Here is an 11,274-nt window from a genome sequence, read left to right on the forward strand (position 1 = left end):
TTTTTTTTGTTCTTGTGGCCGTGAAGTGATGGAAGTCTTTACTTCTTCGCTTTGCGTTGATATGTGTGGCTTGTTAAGTTTTCTCTTTTGAGGCTAACTATTCATGTTTCATCTGGATCAATGTTGATGATGCTTGGGATAAAACATGCAGTGTAAGCTAAAAATGAGATGGCATGACGTTTGCCACTGTAACGCACATCTTCTTTGTTTTTATTTTTATTTTTTCCAACTCCCCCTGCCACTGAACTGTGACACTGAAGCAAGGAAAGGAGGAGGCGGAGGGGGGAGACACTCCTCTCGGTCATGGCGGGGCCTAGCTTGAGTGAGGGGTGTATAGCCTCTGTGGAACTTATTTGCGCCGAACACTTGCAGCGAACCTTGCTTGCGTGCGACGAGGCGACGGCATTTCAGCGAATTGTAGCTCAGGCGGTTGTTCTCCAGGGAGGTCGCTGGGGCTTTGAGCAGCACTACGCGTTGGGTGGTGGTGGGCATCGTGGGTATCCGTTGGATTATGCGATAGCGCAACCGGGTGTGTGGAAATCTTTGAAGGGAGCGGTGCGTGCAGACCGAGTGTTGGAGCGACGAGAAAGGTTCATGCAAAAAGAGGGAGGTCTGTTGCACCGGATAGCGGTGGCATCTAGAGGCATTCGCGAAAGTGGCGCAAGTTTGTATCCCTCAAGTTGATCTTTTGTTGTTTTTTTTTATGCACAGTGCCGAAAACCTTTGGAAAGGTGTCAATGTTGCTTTAATGTTTTTCTCGCTGCTGCACCGGTAGACTCCTGCTTTATTATTATTATTATTTATTTCTTCCTGTTCTTCTACTTTGCGGGAAGCAGAACACAAGGGGCCGAGAAAAGTGTAAACTCGGTGTGTTTGCGCAGACACACACGCGCGTACGTATTTCTGCTACAAAGGGGGAGCAGGATATCGTTTGAGTTGGATTTGCTTTTTCAAAGGGATGAAGTTAACGATTTTGGGGGCACCAGTGGTGGGCAAGGTTCACGTTGACATCACACCGAGCAAACCGTTTGGGGAGGTACTTGCCCTGATTCAGGAGGCTGTTGATAACGAGGCTCTTTGGCACAATTTTCGGCTTCATTTTGCGGAGGTGCATGACCGGAAAGTGGTAGCCACCACCCGTGTCATCCAGTCCACAGATACAGCGGATTCCCTCGGTCTTCCCTCATCGGGTGCTGTTTTAGTGCTGCGTCCATTGGATTCAAACCTTTCAGCGATGTCAAAGGCCATGGATGGGAACAGTGACGCCGCCTCCACTTCCCAGACCTCGACACGAGGTGACTACCGCAGCCGCATGATCGCCATATACCAAAAGTATGAGCCATCGAAGGTGGGGACGGTGGATGCATCGTTGCTAAAGTTTAAGGGAAAGGAGGAAGCAGTTATTCGGCATCTCATGAAAAAGTATGGGTCGGGGCCTGACTCTGTGACTGAGGATTCTCTGCATTATCCACTGAATAATAATAATGACACCTTTTCTGCTCCTTCTACCGCAACCCCAGCATCGCCGGGCATTGAAAAACACGAGAAAACACCAGTGCCAGCTTCCAATAAGCTCGAGGGTGGGGACGGTTTGCCTGGTGGTGCACTGCAGTCGGCGACTCCAGCCTCAGCCTTCCCACATGTCTTGAAGGACAACTGCGAACTGCAGGTGGAATCCTATGGTTTTCAGGCGTTTATTTCTCCAACCGAGCAGGAGCCGCTCGGAGCCGCTTTCTGAAGCGGGCATTAACTTTACTTCTGAGGTGGCGGAACCTGCAAAGGTGAGGGAGAACAAACTCTCCAGGCCACCTAGGAATCTTTCATTTAACACAGCTATCGCCATTATGGCAGAGGATAGCTTTGACACCACAAAGCCTATGCTTTGTGATCTTGAACGAACGCCACTTTTGAAGCAGCGGAACCACATCAACGTGCTGGGAGATAGAGATGTGTTGACCTTTACAAACAACCGATTACAAGGCATTAGGAAACATGCTGTGGAAACGCTCAGTGGGGCCACAGCGAAGCAGCTGCGGCGTGTTTATTGGATAAAATGGCAGTACAGAGCTGCACAAAAAGTGACAAGTGATCTTCTAAAGGAAGGGATATGGATGAAAACGCACGACGGTGTAAGGCTTGTGGACAGTGTTCCACATACCTTTGATGTACTGAGTCTTGAGGAGTACGTCTACGAAAACCGCATTTGTGCAAGAAGAAGAAACGTGGACTTCTCAGACGGCCTGCAGAAGGCCTTACGTGAGCTTCTCTACACTGCTAGGCAAAATCTGATAAAGGCCAACGATAGAGAGGAGAGACCTTTTTTTTCTAATCAGGATCTCTGCCCTGTTCGGGATACAAAAGAGCTTGTTGCGGCTCTTTACATGTTAAGGAATATGATTTTTGACTTTGCCGAAGCCAAGTCGCTAATTAGCTTGCGGCAGCGTGAAGTGATGAAGTTAAGCGACGCAAATGAAGGTTTAAGGAGCAGGTTGGGTGAGGCAGAGGCTTCACTCTCGCATCTTACTCGGGTGGAGGCGGAACTAACTATCGTTCGGGCACGCTGCGAGGAGTTGAACGAACAGCTCCGGCAGGCGCAGGAGGGGTGGGCAAGAGCAAAGTATCAGGTGCAGTTTCTCCGGCGTGAGCTTAAAAAGGAACGGAATCAGCCCCCAACCACCACGGAACAAATGCTGAAGCAAAAAGACAATGAGTTGGTATTCGTGCAACAACAAATTGCCAAGCTGCGAAGCAAGCTGTATCGTGAGGTGAAGGGGAAAGAATCTCTGCAAGCGGAGCTGCAGGAGATGAAGACGGAAGCGGTGCGTGCATCACAAAAGTTGGAGAAGCGTTTATCTTCAGGCAGGTTGGTCGGTCGAGAGCGGTATACCAGGGTGGTGGCCTCACAGCTGAATGTTCCCAGGAAGGTCTTTTCCTTAGGGTTTGCGAAGATGCTGAAGATGGAGAAAATTCGAGAGGAAGACCTTTTTCTGCGGGATGTGACCGAAGATGCGGAGGGGAGATTCCAATGGAAGCGAAGCCAAATAAGGATCCTGTGCGCGAGAATGTAAGACTCGAGGTCGAGTTGAGAGAGCCCAGGACCATCCCTGAGGAGGTTGAATTTGGAAACTGTCCGCACTGCAGGATGCGGCTTACTTCCTGCTCTGCCACCCCCTCAGGGCCGCCGGGTAGCAAGGCGGCATTTTGCTTCAGCTGTAGGCGATCCTACACTTTTGGGGATCTCATGGCGCGGGATAAATGGTCTGCAGGACGGTTTGTGAAGCGAGGATGAGACGCCTCTCCGGAAGACCTCGCAATGATGAGGTCGTGGCGTTAGGAAGGAAGGAAGGAAGAAGAAAAAACAAACTTGGGTGTATCCTATTTCCCTTTCTGTGAAACCTGCACATGAGAGAATGCATCTGATTTGATTTCCATGGGGCGCGTATTATACATATACGAAGAGGGGAATATGAGGTGGTGAGGGTGGACAACAACAAAAGGACGAATCTGGCAGTTATTACTATTATTCTTTTTTTTTGTTTTGTTTTGTACTCTATTTTTTGGTGTTTATCGTTTGTTTATTTGTTTACATATATATGTATAGTTGTGTGTGATTTTTCCCCTTTACGTGTCCTTGTTGGGGAAGCGCCATTGGCACAGTGTATGTCTGCTAAGATCTTTGATGAGAATCTCTCTTCAGCTACCCCAGATGCTTGCTGGGTACAGTAGTCATTGATAGTAATATCGGCATGTATGCGGACATGCATTGTTCCTCATATTTGCCGTGCATGTGTGTGATTTTTTTTTTCGTTTTACATGAATTTTATCTTGTTTATGCTTGTCTATTGCAACAAGTTTGTGTGGCAATATGACGACGGTGCTGACGAGCAGCAATAGAAGGAACATCCCGGCGGTGTGCCGGATTCGCGGCCGTGGGACGGCAATACTTGTCTCGCCAGGTATTTTGCTAACATCTCGACATGTGATAAGCACTCCGGAGGCGGCCGCTCAGCTTACCGCCGTTTTCTTTGAGGGTTCCAAGAAAAAGCCGGTGGAGGTGAGGCTACGGCCTCAGAAGCTTTTCTTTGCCGCCTTCTATCCAGACTACATGGACTACTGCCTTGTGGGATGTGAAGAGTATGGCATATTTAACGTTACGCCGGTGGACCTTCCGCTCACACAAAAAGACTGGGCTCCTGTGCGGGAGGGCGACATTATCCTGGTGGTGCAGCATCCTATCTGGGAAGGCGGTGTTGGAGAGAACGTAACCAACACTGACAACCCCGATGACGATGAAAATACTGCATCTATAGAAGTGAAACGATTTGAAGAAGTGCTGCGCTGTCGCAATGACTTATTTTATCTGAAGGCCAACGGGGATGTGCGAACTGCGGGTTGTCCTGCGTTTAATGAGTGTGGCCAGCTTATTGGTCTGCAGTCACAGTTGCGCTCTGAGGGAGAGGGTGTGGTGAATCGAGTGGTGTCAATTGCCTCAGTCGTAAGGCACCTCTTTGCAAACAAAATGTTGCGATGCATTCAACAAAAAAGCATCTTTGAGGATGTATGGAGTACATGGTACCTCAAGGATGACATTTCGAGAATTGTGTTAATCCTAGAGAACTTTGAAGATCGTGAGATTGCCCGTGCCACAGCGGCAAAATTGTGTGAGCACACGTGTTTCCCAAATCTCATTGGAAGCACGGTGGCATCCGGTGGTATTCAATGGATCCTTTTTAGCCTAAACCGATTTAATGAGGATATCGACATGGTAAGCGCATGTATTCGTGCCATGTGGAATGTCAGCTTTGAGGAGGCAAATGCGCAGCGATTGCTTGTAGAAGGAGGTGCTGTTGATATTATTCTTGGCGCCATGGAAAAGTATCCTACGAACGAGGAAATTGCAGAGTTTTCCGTTGTTGTTCTCTATAATTTTTCCACAGGAGGCAACAAGCCGGACTTCTCTGGATCCCTCGGTCACCGTGCACTGGTGCTCGCGCACGCCGCCCTACAACGCTTTAAGGAGACAACGGTCCTTCAAAAATTTGGTTTCAGCTTCTTCACCACACTTCTACTTGTCAACCATGAGAACGCCGAAACACTTGTGAAGTTGAATATCGTGGAGCATACAGTTTACCTGGCGGAACAGAAACAAGATCAGGTCTTTCTTATGGAGGCGCTTATGAACTTTGTTGGAGAGTTAGCGCAACACAGGAAAGCTATTGATCTTTGTTTTGTGAGTGGTGGACTTGCCTCCAGCTCTGGGCGACACGTTCTTGAAGTACTCACCTCCCTCCTTATTGACATTATGTTCAGATACCAAGAGATGGATACCATCTTATTGCAAGGCAACCGCGCCTTGTGGGGCATTGGCAACGACATGACGTGCCGGGCAATGATTTTACAGCACCCCAGGAGCTACGACGCTCTAAAGCTATCTCTGCCGGCGTTGGTGGCTAGGGCAAGGGTGACGTAGCCACGTATCTACGTGTCCAACTTCATCGCCTGAGAAAAGAACAAATTGTTGTTTCTACCGTTTGCTTGTTGCGGTGTATATTCTTGTCTTGCTGGAATATGAAGATGTATAAAAGTTTTTAACAACATGTGTGTCAGCCTTTTTTGAGGTTAGATGTACATTATATATACATAACATATAAGTATAACGTTATGTTGGCTGGCTATCGTGTTCTGTTTTGAATATTATGCCGGCTTTTCGTTGCAATTCTGTTGTTGTCGTTTTTTTTTTGGTTTTTTGTTTTTGTCAGGTGTGAAGCCGTCGAATGACGTCTCGCAAGGGAAAGAACTCGTTGCATGTTGGAAGGATTGACGCTGCCCCTCAAGCCACGGCCACAGCGTCGGCAGATTCGCAGTCATCCACAACCGTCGAAGGTCCGCTGGAGCGTGAGAAAAAAGCTGATCGTATCGGTGTACACAAGCCACGTCTGCCATTAGCTAGTTCAGTGGGGCCATCGGCGGCAACGTGGTGGCATTCTGTCTCATCGCAGAGTGAAAATAGGCGCACCCCACCCCTCTTGGAATGCAGTCGAATATTGACCCCGGTTCAAGCCACGCACCGCTTGGGTGTGGCAAGCGGCGCCGTATCGAATTTCTATCCCCGTATGGCGATCTTGCGATGTGACAGATACACTGCAACTCCAAATTATCATACAAGTTTAGATGAAATTTCCAATGTAGCGGAGGAGAAAAATGTGGATTATGGCAATGAGATCAATGAAGATATTGATATTCATTTTTTGGGGGAACATCTGACGGATGTGTTGGAATGTTCGCTTCTTGGTGAGTCCATCACTCAACTAGCGGAACATCATAACACACTAGGACGTGCGGCGTTTCATATATTTAAAGGGAACGTGGGAGCTGGAGTCTTTTTATTGCCGACGTATTATCAAGATGCTGGATACGGCGTTGGTTTTGTGTTCATGGTCCTATTAGGGTCACTAATGATTGACTGTGCATTGGCCCTTGTTAAATCAAAGCAAAAGATTGATCTCGCGGTTGTTAGAACTTATCCTGCTGTTGTGGGATATATCCTTGGTGATGCCTTAAAGCATTTCACAGATTTTTCTCTTTTATTTACTCAATTTGGTTTTTGTGTGGTGTACATTCAATACGCCTCATCCATCTTTGCATCTATATTTGCCTTTTCGCATGCGTACCACGTTTTTGTATTTTTGGCTGTTTTTATGGTAACGCCTATGACTTTTTTTTCTCATCATATGGGTGCGCTGGCGTACGCGTCCATGCTTGCTGCTGTATTTGTTGTAATTGTTCTGGCAGGCGCCGTTAGGGAGGAGGTGGTTTTTCTCGCAACACGTGGAGTTTCACCAGCGGCGGTATTTTTTGTGCCAACAATGCGGATTTTTGTATTTATTTCAGGACATATGTTTTCGCTTGAAGGTATTGGCACCGTTCTGCCGGTGGAGAACAGTATGACGGATGAGGATCTTCCACAATTTGCCACCTTGGTCAAGTACACGCTGGCTTCCATTGTTGCAACCTACCTTGTCGTCGGTGTGCTTGGGTACCTTGCGTTTGGAGACGCTTTACAAACGTCCGTAGTGCTTGCTATACCTCCAAGCAAAACAAAGATAATGCTGCAGGTACTTTTAGGGTTCAGTCTTATTTTCAGTTATCCTATTCAGTTTGTACCTGCGATCCAGCTGGTCGACAGAGCCTTGGGAATCAGCGTGCGAAAAGAGCGAAAAAAGGTATACCTTGTTCGTGTGGTACTTAATATATTTTTTGGCGCACTTGCCGGCTCCATTGGTGCCGACACCGTTAATGTGCTTGCAAGTTTCTTGGGGGCCTTCACAGGGGTGCATCTTATGATCACCCTGCCGGTGCTTCTTGCCCTGTTTACGGATCCTGTACTGGGCATTGCGCTGGAACGTACAGAACTTACTTTTCGCGACTACGTCAAGATATTCTTTACGATGCCTGACACCCTTTTGGAATATCGATGGTACTTGTACCTTTTGCTTGCCTTGTGTGTATGGATTGGTGGGATGTATTACACGTTTGATTCCATCTTTGGCTAACGCGACAAAGGCTGGAATGCAATAAAAAGGTGTCGGCGTCGGAAACCCAGTCATTCAAACGAGGAAGAGGTGATGGGATGTGAGGGATTTCGTGTTGAACGGGGAGTTGAAAAGTTAAAGAGGATGCAATGCCAGTGGGATGCGGTGGCGTACGGAAACTCCTTATGTTTGCGCTGCCACCGCATGCCTTACTGATTTGCCTTTCTTTTTACCGTGTGGAAGGGGAGAGGAGGGTTGTTGTTTTTTTTTTGTTTTTTTTGCTCTTGGGGAAATGAAAAGAGGTAACAGCGCAGGCGAGAGGTCTTCGTAATTGGGACAGGTGTGCATATATATTCTTGTGTTGGTTTCTAAGTACTTTTACATTTGCCTTCCTCCCGGTATTCTTCTTGCGGCTGGTGGGCGTGCTGGGAGTGTCAGAGGAAATAAAGGAAAAGAGAACACGAAAAAAAAAAACACACACACACACGGTGCCAAGGGATCCCGCGAACAAGAGGAGGGTGCACAGGGAAAAAAAACATGCCTGCCCCCGAGCTGCAGCAGAAGGTATTAAAGCCAAATAAGCTTATTACTGATGATTTTCAAAGCGATGACAACAGTCTTGTGATGATGCATCCCAAACGGATGGAGGAGTTGAACATATTCCGTGGAGACACAGTGATGATCAAAGGCAAAAAACACCGCTCCACTATCTGCATCGCCATGGAAGACGAGGAGTGCCTTGAGGCGAGGATCAAAATCAACAAAGTAACACGTCGTAATATTCGCTGCCACCTTGGAGATACTGTTCATGTCAGCAGCTGCACCAATGTGCCGTATGGTAACCGTGTTCACATTCTCCCCATTGATGACACTGTGAAAAATCTGACGGGTGACCTTTTTGAAACCTTTTTGAAGCCGTACTTTTTGGAGGCTTACCGGCCTGTAAAGAAGGGCGATTTATTTGTTTGCCGTGGTGCGATGCGTTCGGTGGAATTCAAAGTGGTGGAAGTAGATCCTGGCGAGTTCTGTATTGTCTCCCCAGACACGGTGATTCACTGCGAAGGTGATCCGATCCGCCGTGAGGATGAGGAACGCCTTGATGACGTGGGATACGATGATGTTGGTGGTTGCCGCAGGCAGTTGGTGCAGATTCGTGAGATGGTGGAACTGCCCATTCGTCACCCGGAGTTGTTCAAGAATATTGGTATTAAACCTCCACGAGGTATCCTGCTCTATGGCCCACCTGGCAGCGGCAAGACACTTATCGCCCGTGCTGTTGCGAATGAAACCGGCGCATTTTTTTTCCTCATCAATGGACCAGAGATTATGAGTAAGATGGCAGGTGAGTCCGAGGGAAACCTTCGTAAGGCGTTTGAGGAGGCAGAGAAGAACGCGCCATCCATTGTCTTTATTGACGAGATTGATTCCATCGCCCCAAAGCGTGAAAAAGCTCAGGGTGAAGTGGAGAAGCGCATCGTGTCTCAACTCCTGACCCTTATGGATGGATTAAAGAGTCGATCGCAAGTTATTGTTATGGCGGCCACGAACCGACCAAACTCTATTGACCCTGCACTCCGTCGCTTTGGTCGTTTTGATCGTGAAATTGATATTGGTGTGCCAGATGAAATTGGACGTCTGGAAATTCTTCGCATTCACACTAAAAATATGAAGCTTGACGCCGAAGTTGATGTGGAGAAGATAGCAAAGGATAGTCACGGCTATGTCGGTGCTGATCTTGCACAGCTCTGTACTGAAGCTGCCATGCAATGTGTCCGAGAGAAGATGTCTGTCATTGACTGGGATGACGATACCATTGATGCTGAAGTGCTAGACTCCATGGCTGTTACAAACGAGCACTTCCGTGATGCCTTGACAAAGACGAATCCCTCTGCTCTTCGTGAGACACATGTGGAAACACCGCATGTTACATGGAGCGATGTAGGTGGTCTTTTGGATGTCAAGCGGGAATTACAGGAACTGGTGCAGTACCCGGTGGAATTTCCGTGGAAGTTTGAGAAGTACGGTATGTCCCCACCGAAGGGAGTTCTCTTTTATGGTCCTCCAGGCTGTGGTAAGACACTCTTGGCTAAGGCGATTGCGACAGAGTGTCAGGCAAACTTTATCTCTATTAAAGGTCCAGAATTGCTAACAATGTGGTTTGGCGAATCCGAGGCAAATGTGCGTGATGTTTTTGACAAGGCACGCGCTGCTGCTCCTTGTGTCCTCTTCTTTGATGAATTGGATTCCGTGGCGAGGGCGCGTGGTGGAGGCCACGGTGATGGGGGGGCCAGTGATCGTGTGATTAACCAAATTCTCACGGAAATGGATGGTATGAATGCAAAGAAAAATGTCTTCATCATTGGAGCGACAAACCGCCCTGATGTATTGGACACTGCCATTATGCGTCCGGGTCGACTGGATCAACTTATTTATATCCCGTTGCCAGATAAGGCGTCACGTGTGGCGATTATCAGAGCCAACTTTCGAAAGTCCCCTCTTTCCGAGGACGTGGATGTTGACAAGATTGCGGCTGCTACTCACGGCTTCTCTGGTGCCGATCTTGCTGGTATTTGTCAACGGGCGTGCAAGATGGCAATTCGTGAATCGATTGTAAAGGAGATTCAGATAGAGAAGCTGAAACAAGAGGGTGCCCTCGACATTGACCAAGACATCGATCCCGTCCCTGAGATTACACGCCTCCATGTAGAGGAGGCTATGCGTGGGGCACGGCGCTCCGTCAGCGATGCCGACATTCGGAAGTATGAATTGTTTGCCACTTCACTTCATCAGTCGCGAGCGTTTGGCGACAACCCCATTGCTGGCGTCGACGGTGGCAGTGGCGGTGCAGGCAATACTGGCGATGATGACCTCTACAGCTGAGATGTATGTGTGGCAGCTGGTGGTGGGCCTGTGCCCCACCCGGCGCAGCAAGAGTCGAGGGAGAGGTGGGGTGCGTGAAGCACGGAGGGTAAGGAAAAGTCAGGCGGTGCAGGGAGGAGAACTAAAGAACGATTACAGAACAGATAACAGAAAGAACGGCAAACCAAAGAAGGAAGGAATGAAGGAAAAGAAGTTGGGGTTCTAGGACGATACGTAACTTCCTTCTTTTGGTTTCTCTATTTTTCTTGCTCTTTTTGCCCTCAGTCCAAGTTGAAGGGGTTGGTGTGCTTGTGCGTATTTCTGAGGTAGATAGATAGAGAGAAGGCGTGCGTGTGAGGATGAAGTTACGGACGGAAGGCATAAAACGAATCACCCTAATTTCTTTTTGATGTTGCTTCGCTCCAATTCCTTGTCAAGTTTCACTTTCCGATGCTGAATGGGAGAGCGCGACGGGAGAAGACTGAAGTGACGGAGCACCGAAACAAAATGAGGGAGCATAAAAAAAAAAAAAAGGTGTGGGGGGAGGGTCGCTCTATTTTGCTTTATTATTATTATTGTTATTATTATTGGGGGAGGGGGGAGGGAGAAGAAGAAGGGATGAGGACAAGAAGAATATAATATAATACTAACCCCAAAGTATTCCTTGTTTGTCAGGTCTTTATTATTATTATTGGTATTATTTTATGTTTTGTCTGCGCCGGTTTCAGAGGATGTTGAGGAACTATGCAAATATTTGAACAATGGGAAATATTAAGGGGTGGGGGTCAATATGTGTTGACGCGTATTTATTCCTTACTCCCCTCTCCCTTTCTTGCTATCACTGTTTCTATGGATACATGTATGTGTTCTCTCTCTCTCTCTC

At 47.8% G+C, this 11,274-nt stretch overlaps 6 protein-coding genes across 6 annotated transcripts, besides 7 other annotated features; all 6 read left to right on the forward strand.

The window, feature by feature from the left end:
- Nucleotides 1-303: 303 nt before the first annotated feature.
- On the forward strand, nucleotides 304-684 carry TraAM80_08648 (uncharacterized protein; the record flags this gene model as incomplete). Its single annotated transcript, XM_029385390.1, has 1 exon — nucleotides 304-684. The coding sequence occupies one exon, from the start codon at nucleotides 304-306 to the stop codon at nucleotides 682-684; it is 381 nt and encodes a 126-aa protein (XP_029234761.1).
- Nucleotides 685-784: 100 nt separating this feature from the next.
- Nucleotides 785-805: a microsatellite.
- A 153-nt stretch (nucleotides 806-958) lies between these two features.
- On the forward strand, nucleotides 959-1,738 carry TraAM80_08649 (uncharacterized protein; the record flags this gene model as incomplete). Its single annotated transcript, XM_029385391.1, has 1 exon — nucleotides 959-1,738. One exon carries the CDS (start codon nucleotides 959-961, stop codon nucleotides 1,736-1,738), a length of 780 nt encoding a protein of 259 aa, XP_029234762.1.
- Nucleotides 1,739-1,844: 106 nt separating this feature from the next.
- TraAM80_08650 (uncharacterized protein) lies at nucleotides 1,845-3,068 on the forward strand (the record flags this gene model as incomplete). The annotated part of the gene is made up of 1 exon (XM_029385392.1): nucleotides 1,845-3,068. One exon carries the CDS (start codon nucleotides 1,845-1,847, stop codon nucleotides 3,066-3,068), a length of 1,224 nt encoding a protein of 407 aa, XP_029234763.1.
- Nucleotides 3,069-3,332: 264 nt separating this feature from the next.
- Nucleotides 3,333-3,356: a microsatellite.
- Nucleotides 3,357-3,865: 509 nt separating this feature from the next.
- On the forward strand, nucleotides 3,866-5,470 carry TraAM80_08651 (putative serine/cysteine trypsin-like peptidase; the record flags this gene model as incomplete). The annotated part of the gene is made up of 1 exon (XM_029385393.1): nucleotides 3,866-5,470. The coding sequence occupies one exon, from the start codon at nucleotides 3,866-3,868 to the stop codon at nucleotides 5,468-5,470; it is 1,605 nt and encodes a 534-aa protein (XP_029234764.1).
- Nucleotides 5,471-5,730: 260 nt separating this feature from the next.
- Nucleotides 5,731-5,754: a microsatellite.
- Nucleotides 5,755-5,774: 20 nt separating this feature from the next.
- TraAM80_08652 (putative amino acid tansporter) lies at nucleotides 5,775-7,553 on the forward strand (the record flags this gene model as incomplete). The annotated part of the gene is made up of 1 exon (XM_029385394.1): nucleotides 5,775-7,553. The coding sequence occupies one exon, from the start codon at nucleotides 5,775-5,777 to the stop codon at nucleotides 7,551-7,553; it is 1,779 nt and encodes a 592-aa protein (XP_029234765.1).
- A 234-nt stretch (nucleotides 7,554-7,787) lies between these two features.
- Nucleotides 7,788-7,812: a microsatellite.
- Nucleotides 7,813-8,069: 257 nt separating this feature from the next.
- Nucleotides 8,070-10,412, forward strand: TraAM80_08653 (cell division control protein 48-like protein E; the record flags this gene model as incomplete). The annotated part of the gene is made up of 1 exon (XM_029385395.1): nucleotides 8,070-10,412. One exon carries the CDS (start codon nucleotides 8,070-8,072, stop codon nucleotides 10,410-10,412), a length of 2,343 nt encoding a protein of 780 aa, XP_029234766.1.
- A 165-nt stretch (nucleotides 10,413-10,577) lies between these two features.
- Nucleotides 10,578-10,599: a microsatellite.
- Nucleotides 10,600-10,954: 355 nt separating this feature from the next.
- Nucleotides 10,955-10,980: a microsatellite.
- A 90-nt stretch (nucleotides 10,981-11,070) lies between these two features.
- Nucleotides 11,071-11,097: a microsatellite.
- The last annotated feature ends 177 nt before the right edge of the window (nucleotides 11,098-11,274 follow it).

Source organism: Trypanosoma rangeli (genome assembly GCF_003719475.1).
Source record: "Trypanosoma rangeli strain AM80 chromosome Unknown Tra_15.4_contig_00445, whole genome shotgun sequence".
NCBI classification, from domain to species: domain Eukaryota; phylum Euglenozoa; class Kinetoplastea; order Trypanosomatida; family Trypanosomatidae; genus Trypanosoma; species Trypanosoma rangeli.